This window comes from Oryctolagus cuniculus, chromosome 7 (genome assembly GCF_051225735.1).
Source record: "Oryctolagus cuniculus isolate XC-2025 breed Fujian yellow rabbit chromosome 7, ASM5122573v1, whole genome shotgun sequence".
Taxonomy (NCBI): domain Eukaryota; kingdom Metazoa; phylum Chordata; class Mammalia; order Lagomorpha; family Leporidae; genus Oryctolagus; species Oryctolagus cuniculus.
In genome coordinates this window covers 78,497,628-78,523,963 of record NC_142873.1, presented here as the reverse complement: position 1 = coordinate 78,523,963, position 26,336 = coordinate 78,497,628, and the positions used below count along the sequence as shown (strand labels likewise).

Genomic DNA, 26,336 nt, shown 5'->3' with positions numbered 1-26,336 from the left:
GGGCAGAAACCAGGAGCAGGAACTCCTCTGGGTCTCCCTCAGGGATAGTGGGGACCCAAGTCCTTGGGCCATCTTCTGCTACCTCCCAGTGCATTAGCAGGGAGCTAAATTGAAAGCAGAGTAGCCTGGACTTGACCTCACTCTGATATGGAATGCTGGCAACACAAGTAGCAGTTTAACTCACTGTGCTACATACACCAGCTTAAGTCACGGTGCAAATATTTTCGAAATCCATATTTGAAACAGTTCAAAGAATTTTTTGCTTAAGCTAATATTTTTAATTATAAAGTAATGTATACCTAAACATATTTTAATGATCAAATTAGTAGGATGTAAGACATAAAGCAAAGTTCCTCCACATTCCATTTCCCTAATTCCTCTCCCCAGAACTAATCACATTTTTTTCTTTAAACAGAATTTTTATGTTCTATCTATCTATAGTGTTCCAATAATGGAGGTTAAAAAAGTTTTCCATGTTAAGGTTCTCTGAGATAAATTAGTCTGAAATGCATGTTACATGGCCAAATGAAAGATGTTGAGTGAAAAGAGGAATAAAAAAGAGAAAAATAGTTAACACTGTAATCATTTTCATTTTTATATATTTCTACATTATATGAGTATTTCTTTAAATTAAAAATAAAATTTTCAGAGTACATTAATTTATTTTATTTTATTTTTATTTGACAGACAGAGTTAGACAGCGAGAGAGAGAGACAGAGAGAAAGGTCTTCCCTCTGTTGGTTTACGCCCCAAATGGCCACTACGGCCGGCGTGCTACACCGATCCAAAGCCAGGAGCCAGGTGCTTCCTTCTGGTCTTCCATGTGGGTGCAGGGGCCCAAGCACTTGGGCCATCCTCCACTGCACTCCTGGGCCACAGCAGAGAGCTGGACTGGAAGAGGAGCAACCGGGACCAGAACCCGGCGCCCATATGGGATGCCGGCTCCGCAGGTGGAGGATTAGCCAAGTGAGCCATGGTGCTGGCCCCAGAGTACACTAATTTTGTCTTACCTTTTTTTGGTATCAGTTTTAATGTCAAACCATACAGAAGTCCAACAAGTTAATGAGATTCCCTCATATATGGACTTTTTTGCTATTATAAATAATGTCAAAGTATATACCAAATTAACATTACAGTGTGTTCAACATGTCCTAACTTATTTTATTGTTGTCTGAATGCTTCTATCCCAACCCAGTGAGGTAGGTACTATTGTTACCTTCCCTTCACTGAGAAGAAAATCAAGCAGTCAGGGGAAGTGGCTCGCCGAGGTTAACACAGAAGTGCAAAACTGGCACTTGGACCCAGAGGTCAAGACTAAGAGCTCATGGTCCATTTTTCTTTCTTTTTCCTTTAAGAACTTTTATTTGAGCGACAGAGAGAGACAGATGGATACATAAAGAGAGAGCTCCCATTCACTGGTTCACTCTCCAGATGATTGCAACAGCCAGGATTGGGCAGGAACTGACTGGACCTCCCATGTGAGTGACAGGAACCCAACTCCATGAGCCGTCACCTGCTGCCTTCCAGGGTCTGCGTTAGCAGGAAGCTGGAATCAGTAGCCACAGCCAGGTATTGAACGAACCCAGGCACTGCGGCGTGGGACACAGGTGTCTTTAACCAGCATCTTAATGACTAGGCTAAATGCCTGCCCTGAGCTTAGGGTCTTATCTACCAGGGTACGCTGTCTTACTCTATATAAAGAAACAAATAGGATCATATGAATTAATAATAATAATAATACTAATCCAAACAAAGCAGATTATATCATCTCCCTGCTTCAAATCCTCCATTAAATTCCTAAATCAATTAGCATAATGTCCGAAGTCCTTCCCACTGTCTGCTGGCTCCATCTGAGCTGGCTTGACCTACTTCCCCGGCCTGATCTTGTCCCCCTTCCTCCCTGATTCTCCCCGCCCCAGCTACACTGGCCCTTCTGTTCTTTGCACCTGCTCGTTCCTGCTTCACAACGTGCGTCACCTGCACTGCTTCTGCCTGGGATGCACGCTCCCAGATCTCCACGTGGCTGGTTCCTGCACACCATTCAAGTGTCGGCTCAGACGTGCGGCTCCTTGGACGGGTCTCCCCCGCCCCTTCCTCCAGTAGGTTCCTCTTCTATCCCAGATGGCCTCTAACCCACCCCTGCTAGCCACGGCACTGTCTGAAATGGTCTTCCTTATTTGTTGACTCATTTCATAGCGTCTTCTTCCATGCTAGAGCGTAAGCACACGAGGCCAGAGGCTTGTCTGTCTTGCTCTCCGTGGTCTCTCCCAGTGCCTCACACAGTGCCTGGCGGGCAGCTGACATTCAAATGTTGGCCTTTGTTTCAGAAATCCTCTTAAATATGCTTGTTAATTTAAAAATCATTTTAGGGCATGGCATTGTGGTGCAGGGGGTTAAGCTACCGCCTGCAACACCGGCATCCCATATGGGTGCCAGTTCGAGTCCTGGCTGCTCCACATCCAATCCAGCTCCTGCTAATGTGCCTGGGAAGGCCATGGAAGATGGCCCAAGTGCTTGGGCCCCTGCACCTACATGGGAGACCCAGAGGAAGCTCCTAGTTCCAGAAGCCTGGCCCAGCTCCAGGCACTGTGGCCATTTGGAGAGTGAATCAGCAGATGGAAGATTTCTCTGTCTCTCCCTTTCTCTGTAACTCTGCCTCTCAAATAAACAAATAAATGTTTTAAAAAATTCTTTTAATAATGCCTTTAGCTACCATTAAAATCAGAGTATACGATCATTCTGTGCATACCTGATTGTTGGGCTTGGTGGATAAGCATTTTCCAAAGTAAAGCGTTTCTGTTACACAAAGGCTGTTACAAGCAGGCCCATCAATGACTCCAGTCTTGTACTTGTCACACTGAAAACCAGGAAATAAAACAGCAGTTAACAGAAAGAAAAATGCTCACAAGAAGGAACCTCGGAAAGATCCCACAAAGAGATATCTACATCCTTAAGACAAAGTCCTGTGATGGGAGGATCTCAGCCTCAGATCAGTCAGAGCTGGATTTGAGCCCAGCCTCTGTTACCGCCTCCACGACCACGAGGGAGCTTGCTGCTCCTGCCCCGAACACTGAGTTCCAAACTAGTTTCCCCTCTTGTGCCCTGAGGCAGTGCGGCACCTGCTCCTCCAGGAACAGAGCACTCTCTCTTTAAAAATGGCTGTGGTTTTGGGGCTGGTTTGCTGGAGCCTAGTAGAATAAGCCTCAGTCTGAGGCACCGGCATCCCATATGGGAGCCGATTCTCATTCCAGCTGCTTCTCCTCCATCCAGCTCCCTGCTTCTGGCCCGAGAATGCAGTGGAAGGTGGCCCAAGTCCTTGGGCCCCGCACCCGCGTGGGAGACCCGGAGGAAGCTCCTGGTTTCCTGGCTTCGGATTGGCACAGCACTGGCCGTTGCGGCCATTTGGGGAGTGAACCAGAGGCTGGAAGATCTCTCTTTCTCTCTCTCTCTCTCTGTAACTCTGCCTCTCAAATAAATAAAATCTTAAAAAAGGGGCATTAGCTTTAAAATAAACTTCAGAAGTTTAAAATATGAAAATAACATTAATTTACTTCTTCGATTTCGTCATCCCGAGACCACACCAAAGAAGGAAAGGAAAAGGAAGCAGGAACTCAGCCTGTGCCAAAAGAAGGCCTGGGCGGGGCTGCTGAGGCCCGGGAAGAGGAAAGCGGAGCCAGGAGTGCACAAGAGCAGGAGCCTGAGGCGGCCCGGCCCTCGGACCCGGCGGACTGGGCAGGGGCACCCCCTGCTCTGCAATGAAAGCTTAAGGGGCGCAAGCTGCGGGGGCTTCCTCGGACTTTATCAGGCTTGTGCAAGTAGTGGGGCAAGGCAGGGCTGAATGACAGAGCCCTTGACAATGGTTGCTAGCATGAGCTAGGGCTGGGGCAGCCCCAGCTGGGAGCAGCCCTGCAGCTTCCGGGGAGGGCGTAGGGTAAGTGCAACTGTGTGGGTCTTCCAGTCTCACCTTTCTTTTCTTTTCTTTCTCACACCACACCACACCACCTGCACACGCACCTGCACCTGCAGCCACAAGCAACTTCTCTCTCTCTTTAAAAGATCTATTTATTTGAAAGGCAGAGTTAGAGAGAGAGAGAGAGAGAGAGAGAGTGGGAGATGGAGAGAGATCTTCCATCTGCTGATTCACTCCTCGAAGGCTGCAATGGCTGGAGCTGGGCTGATCAGAAGCAGCCAGGAGCCAGGAGCTTCTGTGTAGGTCTCCTATGTGGGTGCAGGCGCCCAAGGGCTCTAGGCCTACCTTCTGCAGCTTTCCCGAGCTGGACCAGAAGCAGAGCAGTCGAGACTCAAACTGGCACCCGCACAGGACGCTGGCATTGCAGGAGACAGCTTTCCCCGCCATGCAACAGCGCCCGCCCCACGCAGCTTCTCTTTTAGCTCAGTTCATTGCCAGCTGCTTCCTGCAAATGGCTAGCTGAGGAAGAACTCACTTCCCTCAAACTGAGTAATAATCAAAAGAAAACAAACAATCTATACAGCAAATCCACAAGAATTAGGAAAAAAGGAATAGGAAAAGGAAACATCAGAAATTGTCCCCCGAAAAATGCTGCCACAAGGCAGACCAAATGTATTGCCATGATTTAAAGAGACTTCATGAAATGGTTTAAAGTAAGAACTCAGGGGCCGATGTGGCACAGTGGGCTCAGCTGCTACCTGCAACACCCGCATCCCTTTATCAGAGCGCTGGTTGGAGTCTCAGCTGCTCCACTTCCAATCCAGCTCCCTGGGAAGACAGAAGATGGCCCAAGTGCCTGGGCCCCTGCCACCCATGTGGGAGACCCAGCTGGAGTTCCAGGCTCCTGGCTTTGTCCTGGCCCAGCCCCGGCTCTTCCAGCATTTGGGAAGTGAACCAGTGGGTGGCAGTGTTCTCTCTCTCCTCTCTTTCTCTGTCACTCTGCCTTTCAAATACATAAAATTTTTTAAATAATATTTTAAAAAAGAAGAAATGATGCTCAACAGAAAAAAGCGAGCTAACAGAACTCAGAAAGGAAGAAAAAGAAAGAAAAGTCCCAGAAATAAAAGCTACATTAGAAATGGGGAGAGGGAAGACAGATGAAGAAAGATAAAGACCCAGAGAGACTCAGCAGGACAACACTGGGGAACAGGCACGAAGCGACATGGGAATGCGAAGAATCAAAAGGGATCCTGGACAAACTGACAAACTCAGATGTCAGAAGACATCCAGTATGTCCATGTGAAGGAAACAGGAATAAAGTAGAAAAGGAAAAAAAAAAATCCAAGCACAACTCAAGGAAAGTTCACACAAATGAAGGAACATTTTAATTTATAGACCAAAAGGACATATAGTGTCCCAATAAAAACGGGTATGAGTAATCGCTGGAACACATCCCAGAGATGATTACTGGACTTCAGAAATAAACCATCCTTTAAGCATCTGGGTAGAAAGATCAAGGCATCCTTAAGGGGAAACAAACCAGACTGCCATCAGATTTCAGTGCTGGAGAAGAGCGCAACGCCTCTGGGCAAGGCAGTGTGACTTCCTGCATCTAAACTTTCTCATCTGCAAAAGGTGATGTTCACAGTATGGCAGCGGGGCAGGCAGTTGGCCTGGTGGTTAAGATGCCATTGGGGCCGGCGCCGCGGCTCAATAGGCTAATCCTCCGCCTGCGGCGCCGGCACACCGGGTTCTAGTCCCGGTCGGGGCGCCGGATTCTGTCCTGGTTGCCCCTCTTGCAGGCCAGCTCTCGGCTGTGGCCCGGGAGTGCAGTGGAGGATGGCCCAGGTGCTTGGGCCCTGTACCCGCATGGGAGACCAGGAGACGCACCTGGCTCCTGGCTTCGGATCAGTGCAGTGTGCTGGCCGCAGCGGCCATTGAGGGGTGAACCAATGGAAAAGGAAGACCTTTCTCTCTGTCTCTCTCTCTCACTGTCCACTCTGCCTGTCCAAAAAAAAAAAAAAAAAAAAAAAAAAAGATGCCATTGGGAACGCTGGCATCCCCCACTGGACTACTTGGGTTCCAGTTCCAGCTCCACTCCTGATCTCGGCTTCTGGGGAGATCACGTGGGAGACCTGGGTTGAGTTCTGGGCACCTGCTCTCTGCCTCGCTTGGTTCTCCACTTTGTGGGCATTTGGGGAGTGAACTAGTAGATGAGAGTGCACTCTCTCTTCCTCTCAAATAAATAAAGTAAAAATTAAAAAACAAAGCTAAAGCTTGAAAAAAAAATAGTATGGCACTCTTACGATGATTAAAGGATATAATAAGTATAGCTCACTTGTGACTTCACTAAGTGTTCAATAATAGCTATTATTATTTTACATAGCCAAACTGTTCATTCTAGTAAAAGACATCAAATGTTTTTGAACGTGCAAGGTTCAGAAAATATAATTTGCATTATTAGTATCTCTTGAAGAAATTACAAGAGAATTTCAGCCAACCAAGACATGAGATGAATGGGGAAACCGAACATGGAAGCCAGATAAAATGCAGCCCTGGGTGTTGAATTAATGAGAATTGTTAATGAAATGCCTGGCAGTTACTATTTGCTTACCACACATCAGGTACTATTCCTAGTGCTCTACATTTTAAAAAATTTATTTGAAAATCAGAATTACACACAGAGAGATCTTCCATCTGCTGGTTCACTCCCCACATGGCCTCAATGACTAGAGCTGGGCCAGCCTGAAGCCAGGAGCTTCTTCTGGGTCTCCCATGTGGGTGGCAGGGATTCAACTATTTGGACCATCTTCTGCTGCTTTCCCAGGCCATGAGCAGGGAACTGGATAGGAAGTGGAGCAGCAGGGACATGAACCAGTTCCCGAATAGGATGCTGGTGTTGCAGGGGGCAGCTTTTCCTCCTATGCCACAATACCAGCCCTGTCAGTGCTCTATATTTTTTAAAAAATATTTACTTATTTATTTGAAAGGCAGTTGAGAGTCAGAGAGAGAGAGAGAGAGAATCTTCCATCCACTGGTTCACTCTCCAAAGGCTACAACAGCCAGGAGCCTCTAGCCAGGTTTCCCATGCGGGTGCAGGGGCCCAAGCACTTGGGCCATCTTCCACTGCCTCCCAAGAGCAGCGGAAGGCAGCTGGATCAGAAGTGGAGCAGCCAGGATGCCAACAGCACTCTGACATGGGATGCCAGCATTTAAAGTGGCCACTTCATGCACTTCATGTGTGAAGGATCAGGCCCTACTTTTAATATGACAAAAACCCTGGGAAAGAAGAGCAATTGCTATACCCATTGTGAAGACAAGGAAGCAGAAGTATCTGTTAAGTGACTTGTTCGCTGCTACAAAAGGAAAAAGCCACGTGTCCACTCCAGGCAGGCTCCACAGCCCATCTGCTGAACCATGACTGTGAACTGCTCAGAACAGCGCAGGCCCCTCAGACATGCCCACTGGGTCCTCCTCCCAAAAACACAGCCCTGACTGGGATCAGGGGCGCTGGCCAAGCGAAGCACTAAGTGTCAGCAGGCAGGAGCTGAGCCGGAGGAGTTCCGGACCATGGTCTGCATTCTCTGTCTAATCCTGGCTCTAAGCAAGAACAGGAGTTTCCATAGAGAGCAGGAGCCACGTTCAGTTCCCAGGCCCGAGTGTGGGGCCCATGTGGAGACATGCTCAGTGCCTTCCCTCGATCTGGTCGACCACAGGGGAATTTTAGGAAAGGCAGAATCACCTGCTTGGCCCCTCTGCGCAGGACCAGGTGGCCAGCAATCTCACTGGCACATTTCTCCATGGTTGCAAAGGTCCTGGGGCCCTGAGGTCTTACTCGGGAGCCTGAGAGAAAGCTCCTACAGCTCCCAAGGAATTTAAGCCACAGAGACCACAATTTTTTTTTTTTTATTGGAAGGAAAAAAAGTTAGGTTTCAGTTCTACCCATAGCTCCAACATGGCTCACTGGAAAACAGAAAGTAAAATGAATGAAAAACATTAAAGGCAAAAAAAAAAAAAAAAAAAAGATAAAGTGAAAAGGGACACAGATATATATGGCAACTACAAAGCACACCCCTAAATGACGTGTGGGTTACAGCAGAAATGGCTATGGAAATAAAGACTAGTCAGCACCGAGCAGTAACAAGGGCACTGGAATCCCAACCTTGTGGGAGGCAGCAGCTGGAACAGTGCTTAGAGGGAAATCTCAGCTTTGAACGCAATGACGCAATGACGAAAGGAAAAAAAAAAAAAAAAAAAAACCAAGAGACTGAATATAAAGAAGCAAGCACTCAACTTAAAACATCCAACAATACCTGTGACCGACTGCTGGCAGGTGGCAGGAGCCCAAGGCACATTTCCCCCACCCGGGCTTCCTGCTGAAGGGACTTGTAGTTGCCAATCAGGTAAAGGGCTCCCGGGTGTGGCCCAGGCCTGTCTGGATCACATGGAAGGCTACGTAGGCTAGGTGACCTTCAAGCTGATTGGAGAAACAAAGCGGCACCAATATTGGCTTTATCCTACAGAATCAGTGTCGCCCTGAACTAGCTACGCCTCCTCTGCCTGCCCTTTCAAAGCTTCTGCTTGATTGTTAATAAACAAACATGTTCACCAAAACTTGTCTCCAGAGTTTGTCAAAGAACGTGACGCCCAACCATCCCGACAGTGCGGGCCTCGGAGGACGAGCCCGTACAGAAATGCAGTGGAAGAACTAGACCCTCATATATCAACAGGGGAAAATACTAAAACCTAATGTTAAAGTGGAGAAACTCGCAGAATGATTTATGCAGATCAGCACCAGTTACTAAAATTTAGAAACACGCAAAGCAATACTCTCTATTACTTATGTACCCATAAGCACATGGCAAAAGCATAAAACATGATGGCAAAAGTTCCTACCAATAGTGGTAGGATAGTGGTGACTCAGGACAGAGAAAGTAGAACTTGAGGAAAGAGAAAGGGAGCTTCTGCAGCTCCTGTAATGTTTTACTTAGTTTTTAAAAAGTGAAGCCAGGGCGGGCATTTAGCCTCGTGGTTAAGATGCCCATGGCCCGTCACGGAGTGCCTGGCTTGGATTCCTGACTCCAGCTTCGTGTTAATGCAGAGCTGGGAGGCAGCGGTGATGGCTCAGGTAACTGGGTTACGGCCACCTGTGTGAGAGACCTGGATTCGGATCCTAACTCCCAGCTTCAGCTCAGCCACCACAGGGATTTGAGAAGTGAGCAGGTGAACGGGAGCTGTTTTTCTCTCTCCCTCTCAAATAAAACATTAAGTAAAATTAAAATGAAGCAAATACGGCAAAAGGTTAAGATTTGTTAGATGGCAGTAAGTACACAGGTGTCTGTCCTCCTGCTTTTACATGCCCATCTCTTAGATGGCACGTAATCTCCAGTCCTCACAGTCTCCCTGCAGAGTAGATATCACCGTGCTTGCAGCGGGGCAGGCACTCAGGGGGGTGAAGTTGCAGCTCTGAACACCTGCGGGTCGCACTGCGGTGCCTGGTTTGAGTTCCCACTCCATTTCCAATCCAGCTTCCCGGGAGGCAGAGGATGGTTCAAGTACTCAGGTCTCGGGAGGGTGATCCAGACTGACTTCCCCAGTTGTTGGGGGGATTTGGGGAGTAAACCAGCAGATGGAAGTGCACGCTCTCTCTCTCTCTCTCTCTCTCTGTCTCCATATCTCTGCCTTTCAAATACGATGGAAAAAAGAAAGAAAGGCACAGAGCTGATTAAAGGCAAAGTTGGAATTGCAGTCTGCGCAGTTTGCCTGGGGAGCCTGTGCTTTCACTCAAGCGGGGGCCCCGTGTCAGAGATGACCACTCGGGCAGCTTTCACGGGGCAGGGCCGAATGCCTCTCCCCAGAGATCCCGCTAACGGTCTCTGGTCACACCCATCCCCTCCACACAAGCATTTGCAAAGAGCGCCGAGACGTTCCTCCGTGTTTCCTTGGGACTGTGCAGGGCACCTGCCGCATAATCCAATGCACATGAAAAGCACTTGCCGGTGAGTGGATGGACGAGGTGCATGCTGAGCTTTTCTCCAGAAGGAGGGCACCGCGACAAGGACAGCCTGATCCCGAGCACCTTGCAGCCTTGTGTCCCCAACTCTCTGATCAAGGTCAAGATTGAAATGTGGGCCTCCCTACACCACCAAATCTTCCTACGAAGAACTCAGGTTGTGTGTCTCTCGTGTGAGTCCATATTCTCCCATATTCTCGCTCTCTTTTTTCCTTGTGTTCCAAATTCTTTTTTTCTTACATTTATTCATTTATTTGACAGGCAGGGAGAGAGAGAGAGAGAGAGAGAGAGATATCTTCTATCCACTGGTTCACTCCCCAAATAGCTGCAAAGGCTGGAGCTGAACCAGGCTGAAGTCAGGAGCCAGGAGCTTCTTCCAGGTCTCCCACGTGGGTGCAGAAGCCCAAGTAGCTGGGCCATTTTCTGCTGCTTTCCCAGGCACATTAGTAGGAAGTTGGATTGGAAGTGGAGCAGCCGGGACAGGAACTGGTGTCCATATGGGATGCTGGGACTGCAGGCAACAGCTTTACCTGCTATGCCAGCCTCTGTATTCCAAATTCTAACATCGTTTTTGTTCATGTTTTCTTTCCTGCTGAAAAGCAAGATGGCTTGGAGGCAGAGGCTCAACCCTGGCCCGCCCCAGCACATAGCACAGTTAGGTATTTCAGCAGCTATTAAACAACCAACATAAAGAACCTGTGGTTTTGGTTTTCAAATTACACTGAGGATAAAGTGAATATTTTCCCATAATTCTAAAACTTTTTTTTTAATAAAAGTACGAACCAGGCAGCTTATTAGCCGACTAGCGAGTAGGGAAGAAAGTCTGGCATTCAGCTGTAGGAATCAGATTCTGGTGTTGCACAAAGGCCTCAAGCCAACCCTGCCTCAAAGAGGGAGCCACAAAGAACAGGCTCTTCAGCCTGTGGCTTCCACCCCACACCAAAAGCCAATTTCCCACATGCCTGTGTGGAAAGGATGGCTGGCCACTTAACGGTTTCATTTCATTTCTCAGGCACAGCTATACAAACAGTCATCAGTATCAGTAATATGATCATCTGAATACAAAACAGAAATGATAAAGCATGTTCAACTGGCATTGAAATTGAAAAAGGTTTTCCCCAAGTCCTCACTACCTCCTTGCTTGCACATACCTCACAGGACCGGCAGAGGGCACTCTTTAGCTTTATTTTCCAAAGCCCACCGGCGGCGAAAGAGTAATTTTGGTACTGGGGGAACTGTAGCACGAGGGGGAAATAACAATCAACTGACGGATAGCGCCAGATTTTAAATAATTTTCTAAGATCCGGGTTTTAAGAATGTGTTTCAGACAAAAGCATCGATTTCTCCTTACTAAGAAAAAAAAAGTAGCAGGATTGGATTCTTCATGCCGTGGGCCGCTGACACCGCGCCCACTCCTGGCTCGGCGGTCCTCTGCGCTCTCAGTGACAGGTCCCGGGCGGGGACCGCGGCTTCGGCCGGAGCCCTCGGCGGCAGTTCTCGGAAGCTGGTGAAGTGCTTCTACCAATATATCCCTGACCTTCACCGCAACCGATCCATTTCTGAGCTTTTGATTAGAAACGGAGGATTTTAATCGGTAAAACCTGTGATTCGTTATACAGTGTGGCGCCCGTTAGAAAGGGACTCTCACTGGTGAAATGCAAGGTGCCTCTGCTAGGTAGACTGGCTAGAATGTGAGATATTCCGTCCCTTTCCACAAGGAGGAATTAGGACCAGCTGGGGCCCTGTGCTTTTGTCTTTAGAGGTTTCCAGTGGGGGTCCTGGGACTTTAGGGAGCTTCGGGTCACCTGCAGGCCTTGCTGGGAAGATTCTGGACCCCACTCTCGGAGTCTTGGGTGGGGCTGACATTTTGCGATTACAGCAGGTCCCCAGGTGATGCTGAGGCTGCTGGTCTCAGAGAATACTCGAGAGTCCCTGGTTCAGAACTCACGGTCGCCTCATGTTCATTTTAAGGGAGCAGAAGCCTGTCTCTGGGGTATCGCTGCTTCTGCCTCCCGTTAAGTCGTTCGTGCAAGATGACAGAGCACCCCAGAGGACTGAGTTACAGCGTCCAATAGCTGTTTTATGACTGAATAGATGCCCCTTCGTGTAGCAGAAACTGTTTTCTTTATAAAATGGTAATGAGATTGTGTGGCATTAGTTAAGCCTCATCTATATCAAGGACTTTCAGTGGCTTCCGTTTCTTTCTTCTCTCTGTGTCTTTTATTTCTTTTTCTTGCTTAATTATAGCAGCTAGAATATTTGGTGAGATGTGGACTAGAAGTGAGGCAGTCATACATCCTTGCCTTGATCCTAGGCTCAGAGATTATAAAGAACTATAGAAATGGATCCCTGAAAAGTACGGTCTATAACCTTAGAGGTTATACATTCCAGCTCTCATCATTTTTTACAATGGTGGCTGTGGTTTCTTGTATATGCCTTTATCATACTGAGAAAGCTCCCTTCTGCTCTTACTTTGCTAAGAATTTACTGAATTTTGTCAAATGCACGTATTTTATTTATTTATTTATTTATTTATTTTTTATTTGAGAGAGTTAGACAGTGAGAGAGAGAGACAGAGAGAAAGGTCTTCCTTCCATTGGTTCACCCCCCCAAATGGCCACTATGGCTGGAACTACGCTGATCCAAAGCCAGAAGCCAGGTGCCTCTTCCTGGTCTCCCATGCAGGTGCAGGGGCCCAACCATCTGGGCCATCCTCCACTGCCCTCCCGGGCCACAGCAGAGAGCTGGACTGGAAGAGGAGCAACCGGGACTAGAACCCGGTGCCCATATGGGATGCTAGTGCTGCAAGTGGAGGATTAACCAAGTGAGCCATGGCACCGGCCCCAAATGCATGTATTTATATAATATAGTATTTCTCTTCTATTCCTTTAAGATGGTGGTAGAGTTTCAAATGTTCCACCAGTCTTGCATTGCAAGAATAAATCCCACTTTGTCAGGACCCACTTTCCCCCCCCCCCAAGATTTATTTATTTATTTGAAAGGCAGAGATACAGAGAGGCAGATGCAGAGACAGAGGGAGAGAGGTGTTCCATCCGCTGGTTCACTCCCCAAATGGCTGCAATAGCCAGAGTTGTGCCCATCTGAAGCCAGGAGCCAAGAGCTTTCTCCAGGTCTCCCACATGGGTACAGGGGCCCAAGGACTTGGGACACCTTCTAATGCTTTCCCAGGCCATAACAGAGAGCTGGATTGGAAGTGGAGCAGCAGGGACTTGAACTGGTTCCCATATGAGATGTTGGCACTGCAGGTGGTGGCTTTACCCGCTATGCCACAGCGCCAGCCCCATGACCCACTATTTTTCAAACAGAATCTAAGGAGTACAATTGAGTAAACTAGATTGGGTCAATGTTAGATAGTTTCCCAGACAACAGGAGAGAGCAGAGCAGGTGTGGTGTTGTGGCACAGGGAGTTAAGCCACTACTTGGAACACCTGTGTCCTCCATCACCATGCCTGGGACTGAGTCCTGCCTCCCTTCAGATCCAGCTTCCTGTTAATACACACCCTGAGGGAGAAGGTGATGGCTCAGCTACGTGGGTCCATACCACCCCGTCTCTCACGGGAGCTCCTGGCTCCGGCCTAGTGCACCTGTGGCTGTTGTGGACATTGGAGTGTGAAGTAGTGGATGGAAGATTTCTCTATCCCTGTTTCTGATCCTCAGCCTTTCCAACAAATAAAAAATAAAAATGAAAGCAACCTAAATGTTCCTCAGCGGATGAGCAGATACACAAAACGTGGCAGATACACACTGTGGGATATTATTCCACCTTGGAAGGGGAGCGGTTCTGACACCTGCTACAACCAAGGAAGACGCTTGGGGACGCTGTGCTAAGTGAGACGAGCCAGGCACACCACCAATACTGCGCGATTCCATTTACGCGAAGGTTCTGGAGTAGTTCAAGCGACAGAAACAGAAAGTGGCAGAGCAGCTGCCAGGGGCTGAGGGGTGAGGAGCCGGAAGTGGCCTAGTGAGTGCAGAGCTTTCAGTTTCCAGAATGAAAATGCACAGCACGAGCCGGCTCCAGCGTGGCTGGGTGAGGTGGTGAGTGTCACATCAGGCGTATTTTACCAGGGTCTTAAAAGAACAAACCCATTTCCCAGCAGTTGGTAGACGGAGCCCGTGTTCAGGGGTGGGGAGGGGAGCACTCACTGCTCCTGCGGCAGCTCAGCCCCACACCCTCTGCAAATGCTCATGACCACTTCCAGCGAGGGGCGCTGAGGGGCTCGGCTCGGCTGGAGCAGGCCCTCCTGCGGCATCTGTCCTTGCCGGCTGCCCTGCAGGAAACTCCGCCCTCACGCTTCAGTTATGGGCCCCTCAGTCTGCACCCCTATAGGCCTGTGGGCATCTCAGGGCAGGGACACGCGTGTCTGTCTCCTCCGCAGGCTCTAGCCATGGTGCTGGCAGCACATACAGAGAAGAGATCAGGAAATGAACCCATGCTGGCATAAAGAGAAAAGGGGCTATATTTTTGTTAGAAGGGAAAAAAATTCAGCCTGTACCATGTTCCAGGGTGAACACTGTGGTGCAGCAGGTTAAGTCACCACTTGGGACTCCAGCATCTCACGTCAGAGTGCTTGGTTCGAGTTTCAGCTCCTCTGCTTCTGATCTAGCTTCCTGCTAATGTGCCTAGGAAGGCAACAGATGATGGTCCACGTTCTGGGTCCCTGCCACCCATGTGGGAGACTGGGATGGCGTTCCTGACACCAGTCCCTAAAAGCACAGGCAAGGTAACACCTGCCCGGCCTCCGGCCCTTAGCCCAAGATCTCCTTGCCTTTCCCCTGGGCTAGGGAATTGAGGGAGTGGCCAGTACAGCTGGCCCTGTGAGATGCTAATCACTGGCCTTAAGGAGTCATCTCCCGTAGATAACACCTTGATGGCCAGTACTGTCCAGAGCGGTTGGTTTAGGCCGGGTCCATCCAGACAGGGAACTTCCAGGTCTGGGGCAGAAGGTATGTAACTCCCCAGGCCAGCTGAAGCCACCTAGCCACCATAAACATTCCCTACAGAGCATCGCCGATCACAGGAAGGCCACAAGCACCATCGATGAACCAGGAACCTGGAGACGAGTGAACGCGCACCTCTCAGTCCCCGTCTCAGCCTGAAAGAACCTTCGGTCCTAACTCCATGGATGAAGCAATGGCTGCCGGGCTCCTGGCTCTGTGCTTTGCATTAAATACCCACTTTCTTCCTCCCCGATGTGAGTGACTGGCTTTCTGTGCACGTGGCGAGGGGACCCAGGTTGGGGGTTCTGGAGCAACACCTCCAACTGGTTTGGGGGTTGTCCTGCAGCCTTCCCAGCTCCTGGCTTCGGCCCTGGCTATTGCAGGTATTTCCAGTGAGCCAGCACATGGGGGGGTCTCTTTCTCTTTCTTCCTTTTTCTCTGTCACTCTGCTTTTCAAAGAAATAAACCTTTTTGAAAAAAAACACAAAAACCAGAACACAACAGTGTGCTCCAAGTAGAACTGGTTCAGGACATTTAAAAATACAGAATAATGACACCAAATGAACTTGTCAAGTCAAATCAGAGTTGATGCTAGGCCAAGGCCGAGCTACATGAAATATCATTATATATTACTATCTAATTGAACACATGGTTCTAAACATCTCAGATTCAGTATATCTTATGCTAGTTGTTTTACCCAATAAACCATTATCCCTAGAAATTGAATCACAGAAGAGACTGTAATAAAATTTGGAGGCTCTTTCATCTTTTAATGGTTCCTTTATAAAGGGTGTGCTCATGTCACCGCGACAAAGGCCCGCTGGGGTGCAGTGAGCGAGTCCTCATTATTATCCAGGTGGAGCCTTGCGACTCTCGGTCACAGGGCAGCATGTCAGAGACATCAGCATTAAGTGGTGTTGTCCCGAGAGACGTGCAGAGGGGAAACAGTCCTCCCTGCCGCTTCTTCTGTTTTTTTCTTCCAGAATCGAGCACACATAAGATGCTGTCGGGGTGGGCGTTGCTGTAGTACATTCAGCCACTGGGGTGCCTAGGATTGAGTCCCACCTTTGCTTCCCATCCGGCTCCCCAGTAATGCGCTTGGAAGGCAGCAGGTGGTGGCCCAGATATTTGGCAGACCTGGATGGAGTTCCTGGGTCCTGTCTTCCACCTGGCTCAGCCTTGGCTGGTACAGCATTTGGGGAATGAACCTGTGAATGGAAGATAGCCTCTCTCTCTTTCTGCTTTTCAAATAAAGAAACATAAGTAAATAAGCCTTCAGACATGCTGTGTCAAGGGAATCTCACCTACACAGACAGTGCCACACTTCTTTATCATTAGGCACCAAACAGATTTCCCTGGAACAACGAATGAATTGGTGATTTCTATAATCAGAGAAAATGTACATTGAATGACACATCATATTATGTAATCAGCTTGGTGGAAAAAGCACAACTGGGGAAAACCCTGGACCCTACCAAGCACATCAAAGTAGGGTTCAAGGTTGCTTTCATTTGGAGAAAGAGGTCCCTACACAAAGAAGAGCGAAACACAGGCCCTCTCCCCGCAACTTCCCTGAGTTCCCTTGGCTTTTTCGGGTGCTGCAGCCTCTGCTGCATTTCCCTCTGAGTTTTACAGACCTGTTATCCGCTACACCAGAGTCAAGCCCTAGGGAATGGATGTGACACTGGGAAGTTTCATGCATTAATTAAAATAAGAAATATAAAAACAAGAAACTTGAATTCTAGTTGCAAATCAGTGTACAAGTGTGCAAAATTAAACTCAGTTTTGGCTCCTGGCTTCCTAGAAGCTGAGAAAATTTAAGAATCCTATTAACTTTAGATGATTCTCCTCTTTTTAATAAAAATTATCCATTGGTTGCAGAAAAAATCTCAGGGAAATAATACCAATATCCCAGTGACTGCTGATGCTGAAATGGTAATACACTTGGATTATGTAATTAGACTTATCACCCAGTACATAATTTATATGAAATACATATCTAATTTGCTTGACATTCTGAGTTTGTTTTAAAATTTGCTATTAAAAAAAAAAAAGAGAATACATTAGTTTACAGTCAGCCAGAAGCCCCAACCAAGGTAGTTCTGGGAATTCTCTGGCCTAACATTAATCAGTATCTTGCTCTGTGGGATAAAAGTGGAAAGGCAGGGTTGGCTTATAGTTAGGAGGGCTCTCGCCTTTTTCTTTGCTTTATTCTCTTTTTTTAAAAAGATTTACTTATTTGAAAGGCAGACTGACAGAGCGAGAGGAAGAGGGACAGAAATAGATCTTCCATCTGCTGGTTCACTCCCCAGATGGCTGCAAAAGCCAGGTCTGGGCCAGGCGGAAACCATGAGCCAAGAACTCCATCCAAGTCTCCCACACAGGTGGCAGGGGTCCAACTATTTGGGCCATCTTCCACTGACTTCCCAGGTGCATTATCAAGAATCTGGATGGGAAGTAGAGCAAAAGGGACTCAACCTGGCGCTCTGATATGGGAGATGGGTGTCGCAGCGGTAGCTCCTGAGGGGACCCTCCTTAGTGCCTTTCCAAATTCTAAGGTCCTGTGGAAGTCCTATTTCTTCTACAAAGCCTTTCTCTACTGTTCTAATTGCATTGACTTCTTTATTTATTGAAGGCTTCTTTCTTTCAATTTTTGTACTACAACTATTTATGCCACAATCATCTTAGCTGGCTGTGTCAGCTTAGCCGGGCTACGGCCCCCGTTTACGGACGTCCACAGCGGAGGTGCTGCTGTACTCTAGGGATGACAATCCATGCAGCTGATGCAAGGTAGTTTGGGCGGGCCTGGTCTGGTCTGCTCAAGGACCTGCACGGCCCCGCAGAGGCTTCCCAATCAAAAGGAGACTCGTCAGGACGGGGAGCAGATACTGTGTAGACAGCAGCTTCAGCCCATGCCGAGAGCTCCAGCCAGCCCCTCCCGACGGCCTGCCCTGGGGATCTGCCCAGCCAGCCTCCACAACCACGCAAGCCAATGCCTTGTAATAAATCTCCCTATATTGCTTTTGCTTCTCTGGTTGAACTCTGATACACTTGATCGTGTCAACATTGTGTGTGTCTGGATGTGTATCTTATCTTGCCAGACAGACTCAAGGGCCGGGACCTGACAATATAAAATGATGGTAATACTACTTTATCGAGCAACTCCTGTGCATCAGGCACGGTGTTAAGCCATCAATACATGAACTCGTTCTGCCCTCACAACCACCTGATGTGCAAGTATTATTAATCCTTGTTTTCATACAAAGGCTAAGTAACTGCCCAAGCTTACAGGGCTCAGAGATGACGAAGCTGGAACTCACCAGAGCTCTTTTATTCCGGTGCTTATGCTTGAAGCCACTTGAGCAGAATTGAGCCCTCCCACACAAATGGAAAGACAGAACACACAGAGGGGAAGAAAGCTGTGTACGCCAGAGAGACCTCGGTGATAACCCTGCTATAACCCGCCCACCTCCTCAAAGATCATCTCAGCTTGGGGCAGTGCTTTAGTGGGTTGGCTACAGCCAGCTCCTAGGGACAGTTCTGAGTGGTAACGTTACAGGGTCAGCATGACAACCACCAGAGCACTAAAGGCAGGCAGGTAAGGCCTCAGGAAACTCCTCTGTGCTCCAGGCATCTCTCCGAGCATCACCCAGCGAGACATCCAGGTCAGCTGGCTCCCTTCCGCTGCATGAGTGACAGAGATGTTTTCCTCACGCAAGCCATGAAGTGACACACGCCACTGAAAGTAACACACTCCACTGCAAGAGAGGGGAAGGCGGCTGCTTGGAGTCCAACCAGGTATTTTTTCTAACAGATCAATCAGGTTATTACAGGTAGTAAATAAGTCCTTCAGACTTGGTGGGTTGCACCTTTCATAGGCAACGTTTAAAAATGTTCATAAGCCGGCCAGTGCCATGGCTCACTAGGCTAATCCTCCACTTAGTGGCGCCGGCACACCAGGTTCTAATCCCGGGCGGGGCGCCAGATTCTGTCCCGGTTGCCCCTCTTCCAGGCCAGCTCTCTGCTGTGGCCAGGGAGTGCAGTAGAGGATGGCCCAAGTCCTTGGGCCCTGCACCCCATGGGAGACCAGGAGAAGCACCTGGCTCCTGCCATCGGATCAGCGCGGTGCGCCGGCTGCAGCGCCCCGGCCGTGGTGGCCATTGGAGGGTGAACCAACGGCAAAGGAAGACCTTTCTCTCTGTCTCTCTCTCTCACTGTCCACTCTGCCTGTCCAAAAAATAAAAAATAAAAAAAGTCCATAAGCCACACGTGAGAAGAAATTTCTGAATCACAATGTTATGGTTTCGGCAACAACAACTATTAGTTCCTGTCCCAGGTGGAAGGGCTCGGGAAGCTTCTCCGTGCTCCGCAGAGGCGTCCGTGCATCACTCGGCAGCACACGGCCAGGTTATCTGGTTCAGTTCCACTTCATGCTCATATGGCCATTTCCTCAACTCACACCCTTCTGGCATTTGCACGCTCCCTTAGCTTACTCATTCTCTAATAATTATTACAATTATACCATTTATCGCTGTGCTCGGCAGCACCTGAGTTAATAGCTTTTGTTTTTATTGTACACCTTCCACTGTTAGCACGTCAGCTCCTAAACGGAGCTGGGGATCCTGCTTATCACAGGATGCAGCAGGTGCTCCACAAACACTTGTTGACTGATGCGGCTTTTAAAACAGGTTATTCTGTTTATATGATTGTTAGAAGATAGTAGCTACCATGAAAATGCATATAAATTATTAAACATAGGAGAAAAAGAGCAAGAGGAAATTTGAAATCAGCAACATCAAATACCAAAGGGAAGAGAAGAACCCATGCTTTTAAACTTCAGCAAATATTTATAGACCCTCTTTTGGATCTTCTGTGTCTCTTTATAATCTTCTTTATTCACAAAGATGAAATGGACTGAGGATTGGATGGAAATCCATCCTAAGCTTATGCACAGGACACTGTAATCCTGTGCCAAGCATGCTTTTGCTAAATGTGGTTGTGACATACTGCGGTTTTATATTTATGCCCAAATTTTAAAACGACCAATCGTATATGCTGTGGTTCCATCCAGTCTATTTAAATAAAAGAATTATCTATGCAGTAATTGAAAGAGAGGGAGAGAGACCACTGGTTTAGACTTCATATCTCAAAACAAGAGTGGCCAGGACCAGAATTATGTGTGGCTTTATTATCATACTTTATGAAAAGGCCAGGCAATTACTTATGCAGATATTGCAAAATTGGAACAAGAGAGAAACAAATCTAAAATATATTACTTCTCAAGCCAAGTAAAGACTGATTCCGATTTTAAAAAAGAGGTGTGCAGAAGGTGTTTAATCTGGTGATTAAGAAACCATTCAGATGCCCTCGTGCCTGGGTTTGATTTCGTACTCCAGCTTCTGACTCCAGCTTCCTGCTAATGCAGATCCTGGGAAGAGAGGTGCTGGTTCAAGTAACTGAGTTCTTGCCACTCACGTGGGAGACCCAGATTGAGTTCCTGGCTCCAGGCTTTGGCCTTGGCCTTCCCCTGGAATTTCGGGCATTTGGGAAGTGAACTAGTAGATGGGAGTCTTTTCTTTGTTCACATCTGTCTTTCTCTCTTTACCAAATAAATAAAATAGAAGGCTATATAGTATATTAACACAAACACACTCGAAAATACATAGAAAATACCATTTCTTTTTTTTCTTTTTTCTTTTTTTTTTTTTTGACAGGCAGAGTGGACAGTGAGAGAGAGAGACAGAGAGAAAGGTCTTCCTTTGCCGTTGGTTCACCCTCCAATGGCCGCCGCGGCCGGCGCGCTGCGGTCGGCGCACCGCGCTGATCCGATGGCAGGAGCCAGGAGCCAGGTGCTTTTCCTGGTCTCCCATGGGGTGCAGGGCCCAAGCACCTGGGCCATCCTCCACTGCACTCCCTGGCCACAGCAGAGGGCTGGCCTGGAAGAGGGGCAACCGGGACAGAATCCTGCACCCCGATCGGAACTAGAACCGGGTGTACTGGCGCCACAAGGCGGAGGATTAACCTAGTGAGCCACAGCGCTGGCCTAATTCTTTTTTTTTTTTTTAAAGAATTTTCTGGCCGGCGCCGCAACTCAATAGGCTAATCCTCTGCCTGCGGCGCTGGCACAACAGGTTCTAGTCCCCGTCAGGGTGCAGGATTCTGTTCTGGTTGCCCCTCTTCCAGGACAGCTCTCTGCTGTGGCCAGGGAGTGCAGTGGAGGATGGCCCAAGTCCTTGGGCCCTGCACCCCATGGGAGACCAGGAGAAGCACCTGGCTCCTGCCTTCGGATCAGCACGGTGCGCCGGGCCACTGGAGGGTGAACCAACGGCAAATGAAGACCTTTCTCTCTGTCTCTCTCTCTCACTGTCCACTCTGCCTGTCAAAAATAAATAAATAAATAAATAAATAGTTTTCTATTTATTTGAAAATCAGAGTTACAGAGAGGGGGGGGGTGGAGAGATCTTCCATCTTTTGGTTCACTCCCTAAATGGCCAGCAATGGCTGGGCTCGGCCAAGCTGAAGTCAGGAGCCCAGAGCTTCTTCCAGGTCTCCCACATTGGTGCAGGGGGCCAACCACTTAAGCCATCTTCTGCTGCCTTCCCAAGTGCATTAGAAGGGAGCTGGATCAGCAGCAGAGAGAATCAGCACCCGTATGGGATGCCAGCGGCAGATTAACCTGCTACACCAAAATGCTGGCCCCCTGCTTTCGACTCTTGGTATATATCTGAAAGTGAAATTGTTGGATCATATGGCATTTCAATGTTTAAATTTTAGAGAGATTCCATACTATCTTCCAGATTCTTTTTTTTTGCCAGGCAGAGTTAGACAGTGAGAGAGAGTGACAGAGAGAGAGTTACAGACAGTGAGAGAGAGACAGAGAGAAAGGTCTTCCTTCCATTGGTTCACTCCCCTAACGGCCGCTACGGCCGTTGCGCTGCGCTGATCTGAAGCCAGGAGCTTCCTCCCGGTCTCCCATGCTGGTGCAGGGACCCAAGCACTTGGGCCATCCTCCGCTGCCCTCCCAGGTCACAGCAGAGAGCTAGACTGGAAGAGGAGCAACCAGGACTAGTACCTGGTGCCTATATGGGACTAGAACCCGGGGTGCTGGCACCACAGATGGAGGATTAGCCAAGTGAGCCACAGCGCCGGCCTCCAGATTAATTTTTATATGTTGCAATTCTGTATTGAAATTATCCATTGTTTTATATAATTATTCTCCCATTTCCCCTACTTAATTGAACATGAACAGAAACATACGTTATTTTAAAACCTTTTTTAGAGGATGCCAAAATCCAGATCATCTGTGGATCTGCTTCTAGTGTCTGTGCTGATCTCTTAGGTTTTGGTCATGTTGTCTGGTCTTCTGGCACCCCTGGGATTTTTTCACATAGCGCCTTTAAGGCTGGGTTTCCCTTTCCTCCAGCAGGCAGGTGTCACAGTCGCCGACCACCTTCACCCAGTCAGTGGCTCTGCTGTGCTGAGGCTGAGTGGCAGCTCTGGTAGAACTCACTCCAACTTCAGCTCATCCCTAGTCCAAGGGCAGAGTCCTTTGATGTTTTCAACAGACAGCGTGGCATTCACTGGGGCTTATCCCTCTGGCGGGTTCGTAACTCTCATCTGTATCGCGTGAGGCTGCCAAAACGTCTGTTCTGCTTCTCAAAGGCTTTGCAGGGAGGGTTTTCGCCTTCGTTTCTGCAGAGCCCCAGGAACTGGCCAATATCCCAATGGGACAACTGGCGGACATGGGCGGGGGGAGGTGAGGCGAGTTTTCGAGGCAGCCTCTGCTGGCTTCTTGTCCCCAGCAGCGGCTCCCTGCCAGCATATACAAAGTTCTGTTCTCAAGCCCCTGTCAGGCCCAGAACCAGCAAATTCCGCTATGGTAACAGATGCCAGAAAATGCCCCCGGGGTCAGAGGCCAGGAAAGTCAGCTGATCCTCACTCCCGGCTTCAGCCCTTCTGGTGTCCGCCCAAAGCATGGTACACCAAGGTCCCTGCGCTTGGTTGAACTTGGACCACCGTCTTGTTTCCCAGCCCCGTAAGACTGGATTTCAGGGCAAACGTCTCCAGGACAAGCAGACACAAACACCAGACTCACCTCTTTCAAATCCTATCCTTTCCCAGATCACAATCAAGCAATCCTGCATTATCTTGTTACCTTTTGGAAGCTTTTAAATATACTTTTTAAAAAATCTATCTATTTATTTGAAAGGGGAAGAAGGGGAGAGGGAGGGAGGGGGAGAGTTAGAGGGAGGAAGGGAGTGGGAGGGGGAGACAGAGAAATAGAGAAGGAGAGACAGACATGGGTGTCTTCCATCCTGGTTCACTTCTCAATGGCCACAGCAGCCATAGCTGGTCCAGGCCTAAGTCGGGAGCCCAGAATTCCATCTTGGTCTCCCATGTGGGTGGCAGAGTCCCAAGCACTTGGGTCATCTTCTACTGCTTTCCCAGGTATACTACCAGGGAGCTGAATCAGAAGCAGAGCAGCTGGACTTAGATATGGGATACCAGCAACCTAAGTGGCAGCTTAGCCTGCTGTATCACAACCCCGGCCCCCTACATATATATACTTAAAAATTTTTTTCTGCTTCCTTTTTAGTACTAACCCCATGGCTCCTATGTAATATTACTACTATTTTAGCTTTATAATACTGACCTTAGTCCTAAAAATTTTTTTGTTTTATTTGAGAAGCAGAGAAAAAGAGTGAGCTAGAACTCATTCTCATCCACTTGTTTACTTCTCAAATGCCTATAATGGCCAGGGGACCAAAGTCAGTAGCCAAAGGAACTCAACCTGGGTCTCCCATGTGGGCAGCAGAAACCCAAATACTTGAGCTTCACTGCTGTCTTCCAAGATCTGCATTAGCAGCAATGCCAGAGTCGGAGGTAGGAACCAGGAAATGAACCCGGGTGCTCTGATGTGGGGTGCGGTTGTCTTAACCAGCATCTTGTTTTTTGTTTTTTTGTTTTCATTTTTTAAGATTTACTATTTGAAAGGCAGAGTTTATATATAGAGAGAGGAATAGAGAGAGAGAGAGAGAGATCATCCATCCTCTGGTTCACTCCCTAAAAGGCTGCAATGATCAGGGCTGGGATCGGCCAAAGCCAGGAGCCAGGAGCCTCCTGGAGGTCTCCCATGTAGGTGGCAGGGGCCCAAGCATTTGGGCCATCCTCCACTGCTTTTTCTAGACCATTAGCAGGGAGCTGGATAGGAAGTGGAGCAGTCAGGACTCGAACCAGCATCCATACAAGATGCTGGCAGCACAAGCAGTGGTTTTACCTGCTATACCACAAAGCCAGCTCCAAAATCCTCAAACATTTAAAAAATAAGTGCTATAGAGCCAACAGTGACTACTAGCAATCACAGACTGATAGTGATTTTCCTAAGATGTATCTAATCATTAGTATAGAATTAAATAGATATATTTATATGGTTTTTAGGCAAATTTTGGTATTGAGAATGACTTTACTTAACCAAAAGATGTGCTCCAGAAATACTTCCCATAAATAACACTTTCACACTCTACACATTGAAAAACCCTCCTTATTAGAATAAACTAAACCTCAGATGTATAAATATTCAAAAAACAAAAATCCCTCTTTGTAATGAGGATGCCCCCACACTAACTTACTTATGTTAATATTTAGATTTCTGAATACTGGAGTTTTCAAAGTGGAGAACACTCCCAACTTGTTATATTCATAAAGTTAAGACGCTCATCACAACTCCAAGATCAAGTTAACTTTTATTTTGAAAATAACTATGGGCAAGGACATAAGTAATAAACACAATGTGTTATTAAGCTTTTCAATGAGCCAGGAAATTAACACTACTTACTATGATTTTCTTACAGTCCTTCCCTCTGCATAGCTCTGTGTAGGCGGAATACTGCACATACAGAATCCAGCTGCCAACAAAAACCGCCAACCAGGAGAAGAAGAGATATTTCATCCGCACGTACGAGAAGCGAGCCTGTTAGTGAGAGAGCACACAAGGATCAGTCACTCAGCCCCGAGTCAGCATTCACCGTCCTAGAACACGAGTCTGCCCCCTTTCCTGAAATAACCCAGTATATATTCTAGGCTTTCACGTGGCGATTCTAGAACAAAGTGCACTTTCACCGAGGCCAAACAGCACCGATCTTAGAAAAGGAAGCTCCTTGGTTCTGCCAAAGAGGAAGGGAACAAAATACAATTTAAAATACATAAGCTTGCAAATACCAGCATCAGCAAGAGCTACTTATTAATAAGCACCAGCATGTACTCCCCTGCCACCCTGTGCGCCTGCGATCAGGTGAACAGAGATGCAATCCTGTTTCCCAGCTTACAAATGACAGTTGCGGATATGAATCTCAAAGGTCTTATGGATAATCATGCTAATAAAGAATGATTTCATTTTCAAAAGAAATAAGAACCAAGAATCTGATTATTTATCTAATGTCTCACAGTGATGATCAGAATGAAAAATTAAACTTTTCAGTCACTCCCATTTCCTCGTGGTGTTCAAAAGGGCTTTCTGTCCCTTCCATTCAACCAACCAAATGCTCGACCTGATGGATGTTCTAGAAACTGAAGAGAACGTTGCAAGTATTAAAGGAGAAACGACTGGAGAGGAAGGGTTAAGAGGCATCCGGAACAAACGACTCCTTGCATGTCAACTGGTCAGACCCCACAATAGCAGCCTTTCTGCATTGTTTTGCTCTGAGCCTCTGGTAGCTGACTGCAACCTGGGTCCGCTGGTGCCTTTTCTCCACCAACCACGTATCAAACAGTTTGGACTTCAAAAGTGAAGTCGGTCGACATAATTTGGCATTTATTTTTGGGGTCTGGAGCTCCAATGTGACTTTGCAAACGGTAGAACTGGGAACCAGGGAGAGAATTGCGCAGAATAAATTAAAGATATGTAAACAGACAATGAGAAGCTAGTTTTGCTTGTATAATCACGAGCCAGTTTCTCACACTGGGAAACAGTGGGATATTGTGAGCCCTGTGAGCATGCAAGGAAGGCAGCGAGAGAGATGAAAGAGACTTAAATGCACCTGCAGAAGACAATGAGTGCACAGGAAAGAGAGGCTCAGGAAACACTGAATTCCGTTGGCCCTGTTTGCATTTAGCTATCCGTCTTTGTGAGGTGAACAGATGGTAAATCCCCTACCAAAAAGCTTGAGTACAATGAATTCACAGCTAAATGACAGGTCTCTGAGTTCTATTATCAATATTTTAAAATTAATTTTAATTGAAATTTTTAATTAAAATATTTTAAATGTTAGCTTTTAATTAAAAATGCTTTTAATGTAAAATATTTTTATATAGCTCTAAATGAATTCACTAAAAGAAATTCAGACACAACTCCAAATGAAACCACATAATGCCAGTGGGGTAGGTACCAAGGTGTCTGGAATACGCTGGAGATCACTCTTCCCCTAATGAAAGACCTAGTCATCACTCAGGAGA

The 26,336-nt window shown here is 47.7% G+C and overlaps 1 protein-coding gene across 5 annotated transcripts in view; it reads right to left on the bottom strand.

Annotated features, from left to right (window-relative positions):
- DIPK1A (divergent protein kinase domain 1A) overlaps window positions 1-26,336 on the bottom strand; it is a 112,457-nt gene that overhangs the window by 3,716 nt on the left and 82,405 nt on the right. For 2 of the 5 annotated variants that reach the window (XM_070078033.2, XM_051857501.3), the window contains exons 2-3: window positions 24,721-24,855; window positions 2,750-2,857 (exon numbers count right to left, since the gene is read on the bottom strand). In XM_070078033.2, the coding sequence (XP_069934134.1) occupies window positions 2,750-2,857; window positions 24,721-24,834 (222 nt within the window). In that variant the 5' untranslated portion in view covers window positions 24,835-24,855. Of the gene's footprint in view, window positions 1-2,749; window positions 2,858-4,255; window positions 4,422-8,223; window positions 8,388-24,720; window positions 24,856-26,336 lie in introns of those variants that run through there. The other 3 variants (XM_089300348.1, XM_089300347.1, XM_051857502.3) reach the window with 3 other exon arrangements.